Source organism: Trematomus bernacchii, unplaced genomic scaffold (assembly GCF_902827165.1).
Source record: "Trematomus bernacchii unplaced genomic scaffold, fTreBer1.1, whole genome shotgun sequence".
In the NCBI taxonomy this organism is placed as follows: Eukaryota; Metazoa; Chordata; class Actinopteri; order Perciformes; family Nototheniidae; genus Trematomus; species Trematomus bernacchii.
Window position 1 is genome coordinate 5,843,665 of NW_022987567.1, and position 23,513 is coordinate 5,867,177.

Sequence of the window (23,513 nt, forward strand, 5' to 3'; positions counted from 1 at the left end):
TGATCAGATTTTGGCCACTTTATGATGTCATAACGATTTTTTGGCTTGTGTAACCATTAGCCAATCACCAACCAAGGTAACCCCCCACCTTATCACCTGAATCTCCTCCTAGAGCACCACTGTGTTCTTTTTAACTAAATATCTCTCAGAGGGGCGTGGGGAGGGGCTCCTTATTTTCATCTAAAGTAACAGACAGAGAATCAGCACTTTGGAAACAGGGCTGAAACAGAGGGGATTTAAGAATTCACTAACATCACGAGACATTCCGACACCAGAGAAAAATTGTGCGGGTAGATTAGTAAGCCTGGTGTTTACCCTTCGGGCTCATGTGTGTGCGTGCGTGCATGCGTGTTAGTTTTAAAGACCCCCATAGAGCTCAGTTTATAACTCGAACCCTGACCAAGCCGTGTAATAACAGTTGTTAGTAGCCTTAATGGCCTACACAGTTGTTATGCTATACACATCGCCCTTCACTGGATGCATAATGAGCTGCACTAAACTACATTTTAGCATTTAAAATACCTAGCCATTCTTTTGAGGTTATTTTGGTAAAGCCACTCAAAAGTAATATAAAAGTAGTGTAACTCATTACATTTCAGAGAGAGTAATATTGTAATGTAACTTATTACTTAAAGACAGTAATAAGTTATATGTAATGTATGACATTTTGGAAGTAACTTTCCCAACACTGTTTGTTTATATCTGAGACCTATAATATATTGATGAAAAACAGTATAATAGGGGACCTTTAAGTAACGTTCAATAAAAACAAGACAGGATTCACTTTTCAAATTGATAACTTTAATTCACTTTAATGACTAAATGATTAAATAAATACAGTAGATATTTTCTTTCAAGTATTGGATGAATAAAACATATTTGTTAATCTGTAGCGTACGTGGTTTTAATATGTATTACCGTTCATACAGTGATCTCTGCATAAATGTTGATATGAATGGAGCCAGCCTCATCAATATCATTCAAAATGCTCAAAATACATTCTGGAAAATGTTACCTGATACCGACTGATATTTTATATTACAAAAATAAAAGCTGACAAAAGAAGAGAAAAATAAAACACATGTTTGTAATGTCTTCATGTCAAAAAAATAACATTAGCAGTGTTACTAAATCATTTGTTTACCCTTCAAGCCAACAATCTTTTTTGTCAAAGTCCTGAAAATATCATGTTCAAGTCACAGACGTCTCATTGTGGAATGAAACAGGAGACAACAACAACCCATGTAAAACACAGCGGAAATGACGCACAAAAATATGTCTGTGTCTGTTGTTGCTGTTGCCTCATTTACACATTGCAGCGAAATACACGAAAAAAGAAAGCACATGGTAGATATGATAATAATAAATCATCTTAATAAAATAACTGCCTGTGTTGAGTTTAAACGGAGAATGTCAATGCCAGATTCAGAGAGTGGATATTACACGATATGATGTGGCGACAAAAGCATCATCAACATATCAATTCCCCCGTAAAAACATCACTGAGTATTTGAACTCATTAATACAAATGAACACACTTGACGGATGGGAAAAACATTCACAAAACACACAAAAGAAACCTAACCAAAAGAGCCAGAATGTGACGGTAAATGGATTTATACCGTAACCTTTGTGACCAAGCGCTGACAACACACAAGTCATAATTAGTGTTTCCACACAAATTCATACACTGGTTACTGAAAGGTGATTTAAGGTGTCACCATGAGCGATACACTTTTCAGTGTCCACTGTTGACCCGGGAAACCACCAACGTTTGGATTTGTGGACTCTTTCTCCTACTTAATCCAATTTACATTTGCAGTTGATGTACAATTGGATTCTATATGTGTTTCCTTTTAGTGTTGCGTAATTACCTAAAAGACTCTTCTTGTCTCATGCTGAATATAATTAACCAGGCCTGCAAAGTGAGAACTTCAAAATATGTTTTCTTGATTATATGTGTTGCTCAATCAGTTTCCTAAAAAAAAAAAAGAACATCCAATACTCACGTTTTCTAAATACATATGTGACAGCAGTGTGCTTCAGTATGGGGCAATCACCTCAGTCCCTACATCATCTTAAACTTAAATGCTAGGCTAGTATCCCTACAAATTATGTTAATTTAAAACAAATCTCACAAAGCATAGTTGATGCCAATGTCAGGAAGTAGTGTGTGGAGGTCAAGGTGAGGGATCGATCCATTGGTTGTAAAGGAGAGAACAGTTTGTAGTAACCTTGGGCACTATGTTTTCAATTCACTTTGTTTGGCTGTCAGCAAGATCATGGCAAAACTACTGTCCCAATTGGGTTTAAACCTGATGGTAAGGTAGAGCTTGGGCCAAGGAAGAACCACTTAATTTTGGAGGTGATGGAAATCATTACATTACATTACATGTTACTTGTTAGACGCTTTTATCCAAAGCGACTTACATACTCAGTACTGTGGACAATCCCCACAGGAGCATTTTGGGGTGAAGTGTCTTCAGGGACACAACGACATGCTGACTGCAGTGGGGTTTGAACCTGTGCCCCCCTGATCCGAACACCAACGCACTAGGCCACTGCGCCACATCCTCCCTCATCAAATCATGGGGCGGATACATACATCATTGTTTTTAAATATGGAGACAGCCTTGGCGACGGTCTGCAATCTTCGAGTGCCATTTATGTTAATCATGTAATCATATGGAGCATTTAAATAGAATTTAAAACAACTAACGATTTTTTATTTTAAAGCATTATTATTTTTTTTACTAATGCCTGAATTTCAAGAGATAGATTTTAGAGTTTGGGTCCACTGGTATCTTTTACAGTTTCTATAAGCACTGATGAATGGATTGCACTTAAGGTAAGTGTTAAAAGATGTGAATGGATCCATCTACCAATATGGAACTAAGACACTATCATACATGACCACAACATGGAAGAAAGGAAATGGCAGCATACAGTCTCAAAGTGATTCTTCCTGATAACTTGCATAGTACACAACCGGCGAGCTAACATCAGTCAGCTTTACAAAAAGTCCTACCTTTATCCAAAATGGTGACATATTGAATCCAACATCCCTCTCTGTGTGCTTCTCCTTGTCTGATGTCTCATGGACACACAACCTCACCTAAAGATATATGTTGTGCTATTTGATATTCTGGCAAAGCGTCAAACTCAACCAGACGTGAAATAGAGTCTGAAAGTCTATACATGAATTTAGTCTTGTGCAATATCATAGAAGAGGTTCTGCTGAAACCTCTCAGTTTTGATTGGCAGACGGACATAGTTTGCTGGTGAACTAATTGGAGCATTTAGCAGCTAAAAAATAGATATTTCCCTCGGAGGTTGGAGGAGACCAAAAACAGGGGAGGGGGGAGATTATTGGACATACATTCATCACAAAAACAACTCAAATCATGATTATGTTGGTCTGTGTCAGCTGGATGTATAAATATCATTACATTTAAACTCTTTGAGGTGATATGTAAATAGTTTCAGGACGTTTTTACCCCAATATTTAGGGTTATGCAGTTTTAAGAATAATGGTACTGTGACTGAATGAATATGAAAGTGCCTAATCTAAAGTTGTTTAGATATTAGACGTTATCCCTACATTTTGTAATTCATGTCAATTCAGCTGGTAATCATTTCAAAATCACCATTTCGGCAATTGGACATACAGTATATATCGGCAATAGGCAGTTGGCATATTTTATTTCGGTTGATTTTTGTCGCTTTACTATTTTAATGGTCTGCCTCCCACGAACGAGTTGTTTATTTATTAGACTAAAAAGGCAAAAGGAGATTGTAGAAATGAAGCAAACTCGCACTGGTCTCCCAACTTAAAACTAATCACACTAATATATTGGCTATCAGCGGTTGTTGGGCTGATGGTTGCTGGTTAGAATATTTTAAGGTATCGCGAACCCTAGTTCAGACGAAAAGCAGCACTGCGTCGAAACAAAGCCTGGTGGTGGTCGCGTGTTGCTTCAGGTACACGTGAATCAATAATGGTACAAGAGGTTTGAGGAACTGATTCATGAGCTTACAAACGCCAACACACTGTCTTCAGGACTATATAAGAAAGGATTCTTCATCTCTCAATGTCTCTATCATTTTCTCCATGATTGGTTTTACGAGCGATGCGGGCTTTTACGTATATCTGATCAGTTCTGCACAGTGTGTGGCTGCATGACACGGTATTACATTTGAGATGATATTGAGCCATGTTCACCTTTTTTCCGTGGCCCTTTGTCTCAAGGATAAGTCTGCCCTCTAATGTCTGTCTGCTGATTTGTAGCATTCTTGATGAGTTGTAAAAACACTGTGAAGCAATTTTCCGTTTTTGCTGCTTAGTTCCAAGTCCAGTTTCAGCCACCTTTTCCTCTACTGCTTTGCATTCTTGAGCAGAAGAAGATGAAAAGACTCATTGTTCCTTGAGCTGTTGCAGTTTACGCGAACGGTTTGTCAAACAGGGGCTTCTGTTACTGAGCCCATTGCACCAACTCAGCCTCAGAGACAAGATTTTAGATGTTTGGCAAAAACCACACGAATCCTTCCCTTGTCGTCTGGACAGCTCTGGCCCGTGGAAGCGTTGGAGATTGAAGGAGCGCTGTACCTGCTGCAGCTTTAGCACTAAGCAGCACAGTGGGAGAGGGAGAGCTTCAGCAGTCCATCCATGTGCATCTTGTAGAGTAGTTTGAACTCGGCGGGAAGCTGATGGGACTCCTGCCATTTGGTGGTGAACTTGGTGCCCTTCCTGTCGTAGTAGTGGTACGGCAGCTCCTTCCCCGTGTTGGGGTCCCATCCGAAGGGCCAGAAGCCGTACAGGTGGATCTGGTCGCACATGGAGGAGGCCAGCGTGTACATCAGGATGCCCGTACTCAGGCGCTTCGGAGACAGCTGCTTGGTTTTCCAGTAACTGTTGAGTACAAGTGAGGAGAAGAATTGTTTATTATCACAACCTTATAGAGAGCTGCAGTGATGATGTATTTTGTTTCACCTACAGCTTAGCGTGGATTGGTCAGAAATGAAAATAAAGGAATGAAAACTGATTTCTGTAATAGAAGGGAAACTGATCGCAGCAGAGAGGCGAGTATACTGTCATTTCACTTAAGGTAAAAGTGCTGTAGAAATTTAGATTTTGCCAAATGTATCATGCCAGCCTTCAGAGTACATGTATTTCCATATTATTCAGGCTATTTCTGAACATAAAATATCTGAATTTGATTAATGTCCAAGTATCTATTACGTCATGTGAGATGTGGATGTAGGCAGAGACTTGAATAAACCAAAAAAACTAACGTCCATTATTTTTGCCATTGTATTCACCCGAGATCCAACCATAAGATGTTACTGAAAGCAATGGCCTCATATAAAAAACGTATCCGACCACTGCTGATGCTTTGCAGAGCCACAGAGGGGGAACTCTCCAAACCAAACCTCAACAAAACCATCACCAGGAGTCCTTGAGGTGCTGAAAGCCGTCTGAGCTGCTTAAACGTGGTAATTCTTCCAGAGCAGGTAGGTTTAATGGGATTGGTGAAGATTAGGCTACTGTACGAGCAGCCTGCTACAACACTAAGCACCAGCCCTAAATCCCTCTCAACACACACACACACACTTACAGCTCTGTGCCGTACCTTTCACTAAATAGCTGTTTCTTTATAATCCGGCTTTGGCGTCTACAGTAAATCTCCTCTTTGACATATAGAGCACAGCACAATACAACCACACAAACTACTACAGTACAAACAAGACAGAGATACATGAGGACATTTTGAACACAGGTGGACAGAGAAATAAGGTAACAGGTATTGATTGACAGAATAACAGAATGTAACATGGTTGCTGTCATTTTTTAGGTAAACGGTATTAACCATCCTTATCACGTGTAAACAGGGATAGCTAAATGTTAGCACGTTCACTTTAAAAGCTATAAATCCGAGAGGCAATTAAGTCAGAATACATTTAAACTATCTACCTAGACCTAGGGGTAGAAATATGGAACAAAAATCACATCACAGTTCTTTTTTTAGAGGGAATGGCAATATATATCTCAGGCTAAATGTCCACTTGTAAGTCAAATCCATGTGAGCTGTCACAAGCAATTTTGTAATCATACTGTGTGACATGACAAATTGCAAACAATACTGGCTCTTCGCTGGGTAAGATTAGATGGTGCAACAGTATCAGTTGTATCAGAGTCTTTCTTTATTGTTTTAATTATTGTTTTCTTTATTGCGAACATGCTAATAATTAGCTAGCCTTGTTACAGTAACACCGGTCAATGCAAAGGAAGTCACTAAAGGCTTTTCTCGCTGGAAAAGATGTCCAGTGTATAAAGCAGCAAAAAGGCCGGCTACATTTTCGAAGAGTTGCCATTGAAGGGTTGCTTTATCATAAGTGTATGTTGGTAAAACAACTAACTAATGGCAAGAATATAGGACAATAGGGGAAATGGTTAAACAATTAAAACATAGGATTCTTTGGCGCTTCATAATCGCTCATAATGTTAATATAGCATTGGTAGAGAAGTCTGCTGGTTGCATTAGGATAAATGCTTATAAATACAGGGTGTAACTGAAAAGGCTCATGTTGAAATGACATAACCCAGGTACAAGGTGTTGTTAACACACTGCAGTGTTACTGTGTGTCTTACCTGTTGACATACTGCATGATGTTTCCAGGCCAGGCCAACTTGACGTTCAGCTGACCTCGATGTTCCACGAAGAAATCGACCAGCGTCCTCGTCACCGTGGCGGACGTGTGGAAGAAAAACGCCGGGATCCACAGGATGGCCCCGTCCAGCTTCTTCAGGCTCAGGAAGAAGTTGTTCCTGTCCTGCACAGTCAGTAAGTTGTTGTAGTATTTCTCCAGGATACTCGGGTTAAAGGTCGTCATGTTGGTCCGCCGCCCAACGTCCTTCTTGAACATCTCGGTGGGTGCGAAGTTGCAGCGGAAAACAAAGTCAAACTTCTCGATCTGGGGGCCGCAGCGCGAGCCGGTGAGGATGCCGCTGTTTCCCACCACGGCGCAAACATTGTAATGTTTGTTGAGGATGGGCGAGACCTCGGGAAGGAGCGAGCGGAAGTTCTCTCCGATGGAGAAGACGTACTTGTGGCTGGAGTAGTCGTAGTGCATCAGCTGTCCGATTCTCACTGAGTCTTTAACCAATGAGAAGTTGTGGGGGATGTCGATGTATTGAGAGATCTCCTTTCTGCAAGACACAAAGGACAGTTTTGTTCTTTAAAGGTCCCCTATTATACTGTTTTTCATCAACATATTACAGGTCTCAGATATATACAAACATGTCTCTGAAGTGTTTGGCTCCAAACACCAAACAGATCATTGCAGCATCCCATAATCCCCTCTGTTTCAGCCCTGTTTCAAAAGTGCTGATTCTCTGTCTGTTACTTTAGATGAAAATAAGGAGCCCCTCCCCACGCCCCTCTGAGAGATATTTGTTTAAAAAGAACACAATGGTGCTCTAAGAGGAGATTCAGGTGATAAGGTGGGGGGGGGGTTACCTTGGTTGCTGATTGGCTAATGGTTACACAAGCCAAGAAATCGTTATGACATCATAAGTGGCCAAAATCTGATCAGCTCATTTTCAGACAGGTTTTTATATAAATGGATCAGGACAAAAAGAGAGAGAATCTTTTTTCCTGAAACTTTCAGAGTCTCTTTACACAGAGGGGGGGGCACATGTTGATGAAGAAGAGACATGAAGAAGAGGGGACACATGTTGATGTAGAAGAGACATGAAGAAGAGGGGACACATGTTGATGTAGAAGAGACATGAAGAAGAGGGGACACATGTTGATGTAGAAGAGACATGGAGAAGAGGGGACACATGTTGATGTAGAAGAGACATGAAGAAGAGGGGACACATGTTGATGTAGAAGAGACATGAAGAAGAGGGGACACATGTTGATGTAGAAGAGACATGAAGAAGAGGGGACACATGTTGATGTAGAAGAGACATGAAGAAGAGGGGACACATGTTGATGTAGAAGAGACATGAAGAAGAGGGGACACATGTTGATGTAGAAGAGACATGAAGAAGAGGGGACACATGTTGATGTAGAAGAGACATGAAGAAGTGGATTTTTGCATAATAGGTGACCTTTACTGTTCCATGTGAATCTACAAGGAGTGGACACAATTATAGCAAAACCTAAAGAGTGTTATGGTGTTTGATTGGACAGAAGGTTGTTCCAGGTCGACCTTAGTGGTGGGCAATATAACCTAACATTTCTATCATGGTATAATGAAGTTAAAAGACATACTCCACCTAGGACGTGATCCTTCCTTGGTTAACTCTATTGGCTAAAAGTTAGTGGCTATTAGTAGTTTGGTAGCTTTGATCAAACTTGAGTATGGACATGACACGAGTGGTGACAAAACGTAATAGGACTTGTTTCAAATGACTTGAGACTTGGATTTGCCTGTAAGTAAATGAGATCTTAAAGTAAGACGTGCTATGACGGAATTTAAACAAAACTTGTCCTTGTCTCAATTTTTTGGGAGAATTAATTTGGATTTGTTTCTAACTGCTTTGACAAGGAAGTGCAAAATGTTAGCATCAGACAATCAGCTGATCACTAAACATCAGTTTGATGCATATTGCAAAACTATGAACTTAAATAGATTGGATGAGAAATGTGAAACTGTTAGTGTTAAGGAGTGTGAGTAACCTACTTCAGTTGTAGAAAAGCCGAGCTGTTGTAGGTCCATCTAGAGGAGTTCTGCAGGTCCTCGCTCAGGGCGTTTGTCAGAGGACTGAAACCTGGATCCATATACTTCAAAGCCAGCTGGGAGCTGAACAGACGAGGATACGAAAGAGGAGAAGAAGGGGGAGTTAGAAACAAGGAGGTTAACCCAGTCGTCCTTTCGTGTTAAGATGAGGTCGACTTCATCCACTTGCAATTGAGCTTTTTTAAAACAAGATAATGCCCCATTTACCTGCATTGCAAAGCATTAAATTATCATATGTCTGACAGGGCAAGGAATACAAACAGTCAGGTTGTAAAAAAGGCAACAATTTAGCCAGATTATTGAAACCACTTTAATTTGGAGGGAAAACGTTTGTGTGCATAAAATATATTCTGATTTAAGATTCTACCTGTTTTCTTTCCATTTGATTTCCTTCTTGAACCTAGACACCAGCAATGATGCTTTTTTATTTGTAATGTTAAAAAGAGTGAAAGAAAGTCATATGTTATTCCAATTAATTGTATGTAAATGCTTCTTTTCTTTGCAATAAGCAACATGAAACACCAACATAACTTCCTTCTAGGTTTTGTTTAAATATCTTGCACACACATTTCAATTAGGTGCCATAATAACTTAAGTGGGATCACATGACTGCTCGTGTTTCTTGTCCCGTTGTAGAAATGATTAAAGAAATAAAGCTTCAGCTGGCCTCTGCAGAAAATGAAGGATTACAGATATTTTGTCTTTTTCTTCATCAGTTCCACAGCGATAAGACCTCAAGAAGAAGACAATCGTAATGCAAGTTTTTGAGCCATTCAGCAAAAAGTATAAGGACTTATCCTTAAGGAAACCAAGCGCAGTGGAGAACAGATAAAGACATTTGTGTTTACACTTTCAGCTCAGTGTAAACAAATACTTACATTCTCTATCCTTACTCTTATCTGGAATCAAATAAACCCAGTGCTCTCGGGAAAATAGGCAATAAGGTTAAACTGTTGCAGAAATTCTGTCCATCTTAGCAAGTGCATTTCAGACTGAATATGTGAAGTCACATATTTACCAAATATGGTTTTATCTTACTCTTTACCTTTCATGGTTTTTAAAAAAACGGTCACATCTGAAATGATGCTTTGTTTACTACATTTAGAGTCATTTAAACAATTTCCCAATTTGGGATCAATAAAGTACTATCTATCTATCTATCTATCTATCTATTTAAACTCCATGAGAAATCCAATAATGTCAACACTACGATGTCAACGTACTTGATAAGATGAACAATTTTCTTGCAGTGCATGAAGCCTTTACTCAATCCAATGCTTATAAGGATTATATATAAAACAAGACCTAACCAGTATACAGTAAGCTTTCTATGTCTCATTTTTGCACGGAAACCTTGACATTTTGATTGTATTTGACTTCTCTCGGTAGAATGACTTCCTTCCTAGGTCAAAGTTATATTCAGTGCAGTTCTTGTAAAAGCAACACTCTGTCTTACCCAGAGCAAATAACAAAAAAGGACATCACTGTGCATCTGGTACAGAGAGAGGATGGTCCAGGTCAGGGGTGTCAAACTCAATTTCATCTCGGGCCACATTAGCATCATGGTTGCACTCAAAGGGCCAGTTTTATATATAAGACTACAGTATATCAAAATAGATATATAAATATTTAATATATTTAAAATAATGTATTATATTACATTATTGCCTCTGCATTGGATTATTATCGGATAGGGTAATAACTTCATAATTAACTACGTCTGAAAGCAGAAGTCTAGGGCAAATAATTGCAAGTCTCTTCAGTGAGAATGGCACAAAATGATTTTAAAAAAAAAGTGATATTTTGAAAGAAAAGTCAGATTTTGAGAAAAAGGCAAATTCTAAGAAAGTCAAATTCTGAGAAACAAGTCAAATTTCAGATGCATTGTGGGACATGTAGTTTATGGGCAACGTGCTTCTGTAAATCGGCATGTAACCGAATAATAAACATATTATATTCTTTGCAACTCTTGTGGGCCACATAAAATGAAGTCACTGGCCGGATTTGGCCCCCGGGCCTTGAGTTTGACACCCCTGGTCCAGGTTATGTTTGGCACAGCTGAGCTAAAAGAGTGAAAACAGAGGAGAACTGCTAGCCTAACTCAAATGCCTCCATCCTGAGAAACAAATATTGGTTACCGTGTGTGTTTCTACCGGACCGACAAAGATTAAACCAATGCTCTCTTGGAAAGACAGATATGGAGGATTTTCCACAATCGTGATTTGTTGGTTTAAACATAAAACTTGCCTCTTTAACACTAATCTTCTCCCTTTGACTAATCGTCAAAATGTCAAGGTTTCAGGTCAAGATCCTGCTATGGCAGTGTTCAAATTGTTCATTTTGCATAGAGGTCAGTAGCATTTACTACATAAGGACAGTTTAAGTTTTGACCACAAAGGATTTTACCACAATCCAACAGTGTTAGCCAAACCTTAAAATGTATGTGTAAATGCTGTTCGACCTGGATGTGATGGCGTCCATCAGCCTTAGTCTGTTGTTCTGCCATCTTTGAAGCAAGTGAGGCTCAGCCAGAGAGTTGCAGCACTGAAAAGCTACTGATTAGAACAGTATCTACTACAGATGAGCCAATAGCAGACATACAAAATAATATTTGGGAGCCTTTCAGGGTACAATTTTGTTACCAACCCACAAGTATGCAGAGGATTAATGCATGATGCATGATTAATGATAGATAGATAGATAGATAGATAGATAGATAGATAGATAGATAGATAGATAGATAGATAGATAGATAGATAGATAGATAGATAGATAGATAGATAGATAGATAGATAGATAGATAGATAGATAGATAGATAGATAGATAGATAGATAGATAAAGATCGAAGCTCCCAGGGAAAATATAAGTATTAAGACAAAGTGAAAATGCATCCTTGTGTGTTGGATTAAACGTCAGCACACTGTATTCACCTCAGGACAGGTTTACGAGGCGGCCTCTCGCTGCAGGAGGAATGTGAAACAAAAAAATGAACTCATTCATATCTTTATCATCACCAGTGACTTTAAAAAGACATTTCATTGACAGAAAGGATCTAGAAAGAGCTGGCATGCAGAGATAAAGTGCATTTCAAATACTTACTCGATATTATAGTAAGAATAAAACACTTATAATCATGACACAATACATCTTGAATGGTGGTCGTTTGAGTTGTAAGGCACTTTTTGCAACTGAAGATGGTGAACTACAGTAGGTACAATCCCTGACTTTGTTTGAGTTATATTAAGCGATAACAACATGTATTTCTCCATAGTCTTATGGCAATAACCTGTCCATCATGGATCTTGAATGAAATGATTGTGTGCTCAATGCCTGTTGCACATATTTAGAGTTGCACTAGTATGCACTTTGGGAGCTTAGGAGGCTAAATAGAGGATAAAACAAGGCTTTAGGCGTATGGCAGTCCAGTAGGAATTAGTGCCCGATGGTGGTGTCACCAAGTTCATTTTTAACACTCTTTGTCATTGTCGTCTGGCCAACTGTTTAACAGGGGAAAGACCATGTGGTCTAAGTCTCCATGAACTGGCTGCACTGCATACAGAGCACAACAAACAAATGTTATGTTTCCTAATCATAAACTCAAATTCTACAACAACATAGCAGGAAACGTATACAGATGTGTCCACTGCACTGTTTTCTCTTCAACATGCTGCCCACCTTCACATCTAACTCAATCTGAGCGCAACCTTGGCCCGTGGTGACGGCAAGCGAGGAGGAAAATGATTACAGGTTGAAGGAAAATAAATGCGGGTCCTCGTGCTATAAATCAGATCCAAGGGCGGCTCGCTGGCCTCCAGAGCCTCCATCAGAACGAGGCTGTTTAAGCATCGCCCTCTGGGCCTGACCGACATATCGGTCAACAAAGATTTACAGAGTGATTTTCCTGGAGCTGTACTGCAGTGGCACTACTGAGATCTGTTCAGAAATATCAGACATATTGGTGTCACCAGACTTCCTGATTGGACTGGAATCTGATGCAGTATTAATGATGTAAACACACCTTACTCATTGAGAATCTGACCATTGAACTAGTCCTGGAGGTTTTCAGACACACAGCCTCCACGATATATACTAATATGTTAGCTGGAGCCCTTAGCGCTGTAAACTATATCGTTTCAATAGGGGGTAACCTTCATCAGTCTTTCTGAAATACAATATGTTCCTGATGTTTTTAGATAAATTACTAAGGCGTAATGTGAACACCTTGTAAATATTTAGATGCAACCCAGTTGAAAAATATTAGCCAGCTGAACAATGAGCTAATTTCTAAACATGAAACAGAAACACGACCATAACTTTTCACGTATGACTGTTTTTGTGTGTGTTTCAACCCATTTTGCCTTTAACTCATAGATGCTACAACATTAAGTGAAATGAAGTTCCATCACAATCAAATGTGAATTGCTTAAATCGCTCTATAGCAAGATACTTAATGTGGATAAAATAAGTGGAATCATGGCAGGAAATGGACTTAAAGAGAGACAGAAGAGCTGCGGTGGAACGAGCCGATGTATTTCACAGCTGTAGGATTAAGTGACAGATGCCCTGCTTTCCTTCAGGCTGATACACACTCACAGTGACTGAGAGACACTGACATGAACTACATGTAGACCAGTTTATCAGGGCCAAGTGATCTCCTCATTAAAAAACAACAACAGCGAAGCAGTGTTATCCAGCGTTGACCTGAAAAATTTAGTGTGGTCTGCTTATTCATTCTGTACATTTAAAATACAATGTATGAATAAAGCTGTCTGTTAAAAAATATAAATCGGAATTGATTTTCTTTTCAGATGTTTTGATGGAAATGCTTTGCAGAGGCATCTACATGCATGCCTACGCTGTTTGTTCTTCAATTAAAAACACAATTTCTGCTGATGATTTGAGAATGATGAGTTCAGAGCAGAATTAGTCTCATAAAAAATATATAAGATTGTCAAAAAGCTTCCCCTTCATAAGGTTTTACATCAAAAACTCTGTCGCTCTGAATTCAAGCAGTTGCTCAATACTTTAGCCTACATGTTAACATAGATGCTAGTAGTAGTAACAGTGATATGAGAGGTTGTAGTAGTCACAATAACAATAGTTTTACTGTAAAATAAGTAGGAATACTAGAAGTGACAGTAGTAGTGGCAAAAACTGTTGTAGTAGAAGTAGCCAAAGGGAAAAAATAGCAACAAAGTAGTAGCAGTGCTAGGAGTAGATTAGCAGTTGTAAAAGTAGACCTACAGTAAAAGTAGTAATGATAAGAGTAGTAGTTGTGTGTTTCTACCTTTGTAACTTAGGTCATCATAATAAAATGCAGTTTGTATGTCACATTTCTTAAAATCTCTGTCTTTGTTTGGACCTGGAGCTGGAGGGCAATTAGCTTAGCTTAGCACAAAGACTGGAAGCAGATGGAAACAGCTAGCCTGGCTCTGTTCATATTTCTAACATAAGGCTGTAATGGCTTGTGATGAACTGAGGTCACGGTTCACTGCACGTAGCCTCTCGCAGAATAAAGGGTGCAAAGATTGTAAGCACTCAATGTGTGCAAATGAAACGCTGGAGATGTAAAAAAAACGCCTGAGGGTTCCCAGTCAGCTTCAAGACGAGGGTGGTGTGTGCGACATCACCCTGATGTGCCAACCGCCAGGACGAGGAACAAACCCCAACATGAAATGGCGGGGTTGTACCCAACATCCTGCAGGGAACAAGTAACCTTATGCATTTGTGTTTGTTTTATTTCTATAGCCTATTTATAAGCTCACAAATGAACATGTTGTCCACAGAGTGTTTGATTCCCATAAAAACATCAGGAAGTCACTGTGTTTCACAAAGAAGTTCTTGAATTGCAATTGAAATCACTGATATTAATCTTTAAGCTTTAAAGGTGTTGGTGTATTTCTGAACGTTAAACAGAATGAAGGTAGCTGTTTCCCCCTGCTTCCAGACGTTATGCTAAGCTACGCTAATCACATCATGACTTCAGTGCTGTAGTTAAAACACAGATATGATGAGTGGTACTGAGACCTATTCTAAGTCTAGGCAAGAAAGCAAATTCCCCAAATGTCAGAGACTAACAGTTTTAAATAGCAATATTTGAGTGAAACTGCATTTGTGTTTGGGTACTACACGAGTTGTGTGTGAGTTTGTAACTTCATTCATTCATTCATTTATATACATTTGCTGCTGTTAAACGTGGTAATTATTATTTTAAGGGTGAAGTAAGTTCAATGATTACTTTTTAAACACTATAACCTCGACCTCTCCCTAACCTCACCCATACTGTAACTCAGTTATATGTAGGCTACTGTTGTGTACTATTCTTAAAACATTAGCATTGGACTTTAATGTCGTCATAGGTCTGCGCCTTGATGAAGCAGACTTTTGTATCATTACAATGTTCCTTTATTGAATATTTGGGCCTAGCTGAAACCACAAACAACAGCCCCGGGTCATTAAGTGAATGAGGGGGTCTATTAATGTTCGGCCCTTTGGTGTAAAAAAAGATCAGAGGGAATATTTTGAAACAGAAAATAAAGACCTTTTCTCACAGAGATCAACCAAACCACACATACAGTACAGTAGCCGGCATGCAGCATGAAAACACAGCGGCTCAGTCTGTGGGCCTCAGACAGCAGAGAGGCCTTCATCTGTGCCTCATCATCAACACCTCCATTAGCTACATATGCTACACCATGTATCAGTGGGTGAAGTTATGCATTTCCCTGATAAGACTACTCCATCCTTCCAGCACAAAACTGAGAGATGAAGGTTCAACTGGAAAACTGGAACAAGAATAACATTATTATAAGGATTTAAGGCAATAAACATATGTCACATTAGAAGGTATCAACAGTAAGTCACATTCAAATGCTTTTTCCACCCTGTCAGCATGCACCTGGAGTAACTAAATATATAATCCACCTCTCAGCTGATCTGGTGCAACAGTCAGCATAGTGTCCTACGTCTACAGCAGAACACCCAGGCCTGTACTCACCGAAACCCCGCATGAAACATGGACAGCCTGGGTCCTCCATTAGGTCCGTATCTGGGGGTGCTGAGCAGAAAGTCCTTCTTGATGGACACGTAGCTGATGAGCGACAGGATGAGCAGAGCCACGCTGAACATGACCAGCCCCAGCGCGCTGGCGATCCGCACCATCCTGCCTCTCTGCGGACAGCAGCCCCCCCCGGCCCAGAGGCGCAGTGAGCGGCCAGGCAAAGGAGACAGCAAGCATCCAGGCGCACCGCATCAGCGGCAGAACGCGGGTGGAAACGCGAAGACGACGCGCGCTTCACATAGTATCATATCATAGTCCATGTGTGGAGGAGGAGGAGCGGATACGGCGGCGCGGCAGTGGCGACGCGTGAGCGGCGAACATGAACGCAGAAACGCACAAGGCCGGACAGGCTCGGGCAAACCGCGGATCTATCCACGACTACAGAGCCAATGTAGGACGAGCGAAATGCCGCGATTGTGCAAATTTCATACCCTAAATATGAGGCATGAAGGCTTCGACGCGTGTGCGGAAGAAACGACGCAGGAAGAGAAGAGAGTGTGACGCATTGACAGTCCGTGCATCGCAGGAAGGAGAGCAGATGGGGGAAGAGGGGGGTCTTGGAGGTTTTTCTGCTGGTATCCAGGCTCAGTTTACAGCCGGCATCATGACCTCAAGGCGGTGAAACGCTGCAGTGAAGCGTCCTGCAGGGAGAAAGTGGTGCCACCGCCGGATGCTGCTTCCTCTTCCTCTGCATCCTCCGCGATCCTCTCTCCTCTGCCGGTAGTCTCATTAATTAAACCGGAGTGTCGCTTTAAGGAGACGCAGCTCTGGTATCGCGGTAATCAGATAAACAGCACCAGCAGCATCCGAGGCGGAGCTCAGCTGTGAGTCCGGGGAGGGGGGGGGGGGGATGGGACTCAAACATCTTGAGAAACATGTGGAAGTAGTTTTCTGCTCACACCAAAGAAAAAACAGCCCCACTGAGTAACCATTGTGTATTGGATATCAATTGGGTATCAAATAACTAAATTGTTTATTGTGTTTATGATTACCAGTGTTGTTCTTGGCAGGACTACCTTGTTAGAGTGAGGATATCCTGTTGGGTAGGGCTTAACTTCACACACAGGCCTGTAAGAACCTAACACACACATGTCACACACACAACCACAGAGACACACTGAATCAAATAGATCTCAAGGCTTTGTGTAGGCTGTTGTCAACCAGAAGTACAGATCATGTGCCTTAATCCTCAAATCAAATGTCTCTCTGTCTTGCTACCACACACACACACACACACACACACACACACACACACACACACACACACACACACACACACACACACACACACACACACACACACACACACACACACACACAGTAGCAGTACCACTCTCCCCACTCACAGATGCAATGTTTCTCCACAGTCTTACCAATTGATGCAGAAATGTCACCGTCTATAATACATGTGACAAATGACACCTCACTGCATTGAACTCAATTGCAGAAGTCTGTTTAATATCTCATTATAAATGTGCTTTACTTTCCTTAATTGTGTCCTTCTTCACCTCACCACATCACTTCATGTTGCTGTTCTGTACAGAGACAGAGCAAGTGCCTTATACATTACGAATCTAGTTATCTCAATTAATTATGTATCAACTTCAATGCCATACAGCCAGAGTTCAATGAGTTCAGACTTTATCCCCAGACAGATTTGACATCATTGGTATAACAGATGAAACAGTAAGATCCTACAACTCTGTGGTTACACTAAACATCAACAAAAGAAAAACTGAGAAAAAATATACTGAAAGGAATTCCTGAGAGGGGAGGGTGTGGAAATTGGAAAGAAAAAGGGTCAGGGTGGCACATGTGAGTGTAACAGATAGACGACAGGTAAAATGATACTGAAAGGAGACGAGGAGAGATCCAGGAGGAAGATATTGGCGTATCAGTTTCCATCAGGATTTCTTTTGTTACAGAGAGCAGCTGAATCTGTAATGACTCTTCATCCCTGTCACCACTATTTAACTCTGTCGGCAGGAAATGATGTGGACAAAAAGTCTCTGCAAATCACATAGCATTTAATCCAGCGATGCAGGTCGTTTCAATGTGAGGGTTTGAGGTATCTACCTAGATGTTTCTGCCTCCACAGGCGGCATGAATGGAATTTATATTCTACATAAATTACAAAAGTGTCCTTGTTATTTTGGATTAGACATGAGTCACATGACTGTGACAGCCTACTATGATGTGGTACACTAAGACTTTGAACAAAGGAAGCATGGTAACATTTCTTTACAGTTATTGAGCCATTTTTACCAACTACCCTTCACTTCTCATCACTTCACTGCAAATGTGTTATTTGATGGACACATGGTGCAGGTCTTGTATGTGTTCAATGTTTTTTAAATGAGTGTGAGAGGAATCTTAGGCAACAAAATGTGTAATTTTGGCTTTTAACTTTGAGTTAGGGACAGTGTGCACTGAAAAAACTAAAACATTGACTTGTATTGAAATGTATTATGTCAACAAATTACACTTTATTGTATTAGCTTAGTTGAAAGCAATGCTATTAAGTTGAATTTAACGTTGTATTTAAACTTAATATTATTGCTTTCAACTTACCTATGCTCAAAGGCGATTTGCAGATCACACGTTTCATCGAATCACCTTAACAATATTTCGCCACCTCAACAATACTACACCATTACATCAGTGTGCCATACTGTATTTGTACAGCACTGCATACAAAGTGAATGGAGGTCTGGAAGCAGCTGCTGATTCAGAATAAGGGCACCTGTAAAGGGTTTTTGGGGCAGAGCAAGAGGACAGACTTAAGGCTAGAGTTTTTCTGCAGCCCCAGTTACATAAAGATTAATCTTTTTAAAGCTCTTTTTCATCTGGAGATCTACTCAGATTCAGTTTGTCATCAATATTCATCTGAAACCAGCTGACACTGTGCAGAACCAGCAGAAGTGGCAAGAAATATGACCCCGGGAGAAAACCGGGAGAGGGTTATGAAATAGGGAGTCTCCCGCGAAAATCGGGAGGGTTGGCAAGTATGGGTGCGAGACGGGAGATGTAGTTCATTGAGCGGTTTCACACCAAAAAAAGTGTTACTTCACAGTTGTACGACACATTTTTATTTTTTTGACTTGCAAAATTATCTTTTAAATTGACAAACATCATATGTGTAATTCGTGGCACAATTCAAACGGGATTGAAAGATAATCTTTCTCTCCATTGACTTCAATACATACTTTTTCCGAAATAAGGTCCCATGGAGGTCCCCCGGAAAGGGAGGGACTTCGCCTCTCTGGAAGTGCTTTGGGCCCTTTAAACACCGTAACTGCATATGAAGTAGTTAAACTAGCTAAACATCTATCAGCTTCAACAGGTACATGTTGCTTTAAATGTATTATTAACAATGTTATTATCTCTCAGGGCCAATCAACTTTTTGTAATCGAAGTAACTTGTACTTCCCCTTAAACACAAATAATTCTAGACTTTATATCGAATAAGTATTTTAAGATTGTCGTATTGGTTCTGCCATTATCATGTCCACATAAGAGTACATGCTACAGTAATATGAGGTGTAAATGGGGCCTGAGTCTTGTCATAAACATCACAAAAAATGTTTGCCTTTGTCTGAAAAAAGAAACTTTGAGTGTAGAGGATGAAAAGAGGAGTTTTCCTTTGTTCTGGCCGAGCCGCAGCAGTCCACTGAGCACTTCAATAAAAGCAGAATGAGCTCATGAATCAGGCTGATCAGATTTTCATGTGAACTCTGTGATATGAAACCAATCAGAAGAGCTCACGTCTCATGAAAGACTCAATTAATAATCAATAGTCATTAGAGCAGAGGGGAGGGGGGGGCGATCAGACGCTACAGCTACAGGAGCGTGAAATTACTGCACTTTATGTACTACACACACACACACGCACACACACACACACACACACACACACACACACACACACACACACCATGTATACATCACTTCAGGGGACATTACATTGACTTACATGCATTTCCTGGAGACTTATTCTAACTTTAACCATAACCAACACATGCCTAACCCTAACCCTAACCCTTACGGGCCGTCTCCACGGCAGCGTTAAAAAAATCTTGGAGGTGGGCGTATCTGAGGCTTGGGGATTTTTTTGCGATCAACCAATCACATGAATCTCCCGCCCGCGACATATGAAGCCAAAAAGCCCGAAGTAAACTGGATATAAACTCCCCAAAACAGGCGAAAACATACCACTGTCTCTGCCACCTCCCTCCATGCCTGGCTCCTCCGGTTTATATCCCGGTAGGTCTGGTCATAAAGCACCGGGTGATTGATTCGCTACCGCTAATTTCTCCTCCATGTTTTGGAATATGAGGAAATGACCTGCGGTCTGTCTCTCCCAGCATACACGCCGTTTGATTGGCTAGAGCTTGAACTGTCAGATTTGCGTACACGGGATTTGATTGGCTGACGCTTCCTCCTCAGCTTCAAAAGTTGAACATTGTTCAACTTTGGATCTTGAAAATCCTGAGAATCTCCGCTCGCCTGCCCACAATGCATTTCGGCGAAAGCGAAAAAAAGTGACGTCACCCCATTCAAAGTGAATGGGCAGAAGCGTTTCAAGATTTTTTAACGCTGCCGTGGAGACGGCCCGTTACCCTAACCGAGTCTTCACCCTAAAAGTAATGATTCCCCTTATGGGGACCTCCATTTTGTCCCCATAAGGGAGGCGAGTCCCCACACGTGACTGTGTAAACAGATTTAGGTCCCCACAAGTATAGCAATGCTAGGCCACTAGGCCACACACACACACACACACACACACACACACACACACACACACACACACACACACACACACACACACACACACACACACACACACACACACACACACACACACACACACACACACACACACACAACTCATAACAATATGTGGGTGAGCCACCCCAATTTGAACCTGCCACACCAAAAGTAAAAGGTAAAAATGACTGTTGTTCAATGCCCAATATCATTTGTATCTTTTACTTTTTGAAGTTTAAATGAATAATGCACTTAAGGATTAAAGACATATAAACAAATAAATAAATATATGATTTAAAAAAACAACATTTTCTTCAGACTAACACACATGCTCTTACTTTTAATATGTGAACACTATTTTACTTTTAAAAGAACAGCACACTTGTACAAGTGATATAAAACATTTACATGATCATATATGTGAAATATAAGACATAGAGAATCTCCTTTTCTCTTACCTTTTTATACATCACTTATTCATACTCATAGTTTCACTAATGACACCCATTTTCAATAAAATCTCTTATTGTGCTCGAGTCATACAGCTTACATTTGTAGGAATGTAGAGTATTAGTATGATAGTGAAATTAACTTAACTGAATTAAGCTTCCTCATGTCTTTCTGCAGGTCTCTGTCCACTCATTTTGGTCATGGGTTACATATCTATAAATAATATTTATTATTAGATAACCTCTGAATGATTCCCTGTTTACTCCACTCACAGAACAGCTCAGCTCTGAGGACACAGTGCCAGCTCTACACTCGCTGTTTTAAGTGCAAAAGTGCGTCCAAAGTATGGCAAAGTACACAATAAATACTGTGGAATTAGTCTGGTGAACACATCGATGTACAAATCAAAGTTATACATCTGGGTTTTGGTACCGCAAACGATGCTAAATGCAGCAATTGTCACTTCCATTACGGGCCCAGCAGCTGTGTGCCATTACAGACAACCTTAGACAGTGAAAATCCATGCACTATTAAAGTGTTCACAGTGCACGACATGCAGTATACAAAGGGAAGTATCTGAATTGAGACATATCCTCTCTCTATAAGGCTCTGTTTTGAATTGATTTTGTATATATTGATTGTTGTGCTTTAATTGATGTCTTTAATGTGTGCATATGTATAAATGTGTCTGTTGATTGAGTAGATATATTGTAGCTCTCTTCACGACACAGACACAGGTCGGTTCTTTAAAACGGGCGTTTATTTATTGGAGTTTTCATCCTGTAGCCTCCCCTCTTCCGTTACGCCGTGAGAACTACAACACCGAATGACACGTATACATAGCCAAACATATTAGCATATTGCGCTACACATATGAATGAAAATATGAAACATGAAAACATAAAACAAATACCTCGTTGGCTGCTTGTCGTGAAAGGAGATTCATCTTAAAGTTCCTTTTCTGTATAACTTTGTCACATTAAACTTTGTCACAGACTTCAGCAAAGCTTCAAGCAAAGACGTCAACCCACGTTGAGTTGTCCAGTGTAACAACAAAACAAGCAGTACCAGCACATGAACAAACATTAGTTCCTAGGCACAAGAAACAAGAAACACATACGCATATCGGTTTAACACGTAAAACAAACTGTATTAAATCATGCCATATTTAACGATTATAAAATAACATGAAATAAAGTATTTATTTATCTAATTGAACTATGACATTAATTGTGTTATTCTTTTTTACTTAAAGGGGACCTATCATGCAAAATGCACTTTTGTACGTCTTTTATACATGAATATGTGTCCCCGGTGTTCCAGGGAACTCACCAAGTGTCAGAAAACACAACCCTCTCTATTTTCCTCCATACCCAAATCTCAAAAAATGGGGCTGCAACGGATCTGATACAGACTGATCCAGATTTGAACATTCCTCTGACGTCAGGATGTAGGAGCTCCGCCTATATGGCCAACTCTCCACCTATCAGGGGAATGAGAGGTTGCCGTGGCATGGTAACAGCATGGTAACAGCATGGTAACATGACGCTCGTAACTCGGCCCCCTCCTTTGCAGGGGGGCGTGGTCAGCTGCAGCGCATGCAAAGACAGGGTGGAGGAGAGCAAAATAGAGCGAAATGAGGCATGGCTAAAATGCATGATCTGTTTGGTATTTTGAAAAAGAAAACATATAAATATGCCTTATATAGGTATGGCCCTACAATATATTATTCAACTATAGCATGATAGGTCCACTTTAAGCTAACTTTGTTACGTCATTTACATATATATATGTATACATATATATATTTTGTATTCCTCGGGATTGTGGGAAACGGTATTTCGATCTCTGTCTGTACACACAAACTGAAAGATGGACAATAAAGTTGAATTTGATTGATTGATTGATTCTGACCTGTGTCTGTTTGAGACCGGCCGCTCTACGTTTCACAGACTGAAAGCTGCATTTCTTTCTATCACAGACCAGAGAAAAGATAAATGGGGGAATCATGAGAGAGGAGATGGTGTCTTTAAAACACACACCTCCTCCCTCCCTCTACTCCTCCCACCATCACTCCCTCCCTCCTATAGCCTTCCCACGCTTTGTCTCTCTTCTCTCTCTCTCCATCCCTTTCCTCTCTGACTCCAGTCTCCCCTTCCTTTTCCCCTTCTCCAATCATCTCCCCCGTGTGCCCCCCCCCCCCCCCTTATCATCCATCTTTTTCCTCTTCTCTCCCCTTTCTCACATCCACAATACCTGGGCGATAGCGGGGGAGAGAGAGCAGCTGTTGCCAGGCAACCTTGCTGACCAACGAGGTGTGGAGAAGCGAAGGGAGAGAGAGGAGAGAGAAGAGGAGGATGGTGGGGGAGGAGGAGATGGAGGATATAGGGAAGGAAGGTGGGAAGGAAAGAGGGAAAGGAGGGAAGGAGGCGAGATGATGAGAGGGAGGAAGAGGAGGGAGAAAAAGCCAAAGGGGGAGGAGGATGA

The 23,513-nt window shown here is 40.6% G+C and overlaps 1 protein-coding gene across 2 annotated transcripts; it reads right to left on the reverse strand.

Moving 5' to 3' along the window:
- Positions 1-784: 784 nt before the first annotated feature.
- Positions 785-16,614, reverse strand: st8sia3 (ST8 alpha-N-acetyl-neuraminide alpha-2,8-sialyltransferase 3). 2 transcript variants are annotated; one of them, XM_034125930.1, is made up of 5 exons: positions 15,747-16,614; positions 11,680-11,709; positions 8,692-8,811; positions 6,650-7,207; positions 785-4,909 (listed from the first exon to the last, which is right to left on the reverse strand). In XM_034125930.1, exons 1-5 carry the CDS (start codon positions 15,908-15,910, stop codon positions 4,624-4,626), a joined length of 1,158 nt encoding a protein of 385 aa, XP_033981821.1. In that variant the 5' UTR covers positions 15,911-16,614; the 3' UTR covers positions 785-4,623. The 2 variants fall into 2 exon arrangements, with proteins under 2 accessions (XP_033981821.1, XP_033981822.1); XM_034125931.1 differs by lacking the exon at positions 11,680-11,709.
- Positions 16,615-23,513: the final 6,899 nt, after the last annotated feature.

Excerpts from the sequence above, each read along its gene's own strand:
- st8sia3 (XM_034125930.1), bottom strand. The coding sequence starts at position 15,910 with ATGGTGCGGATCGCCAGCGCGCTGGGGCTGGTCATGTTCAGCGTGGCT. Across the intron at positions 8,812-11,679 it reads CCTCGTAAACCTGTCCTGAG|CTCCCAGCTGGCTTTGAAGT; the intron begins GTGAATACAGTG and ends TCGTCTGTTCAG. Across the intron at positions 7,208-8,691 it reads TCGGCTTTTCTACAACTGAA|AAAGGAGATCTCTCAATACA; the intron begins GTAGGTTACTCA and ends TGTGTCTTGCAG.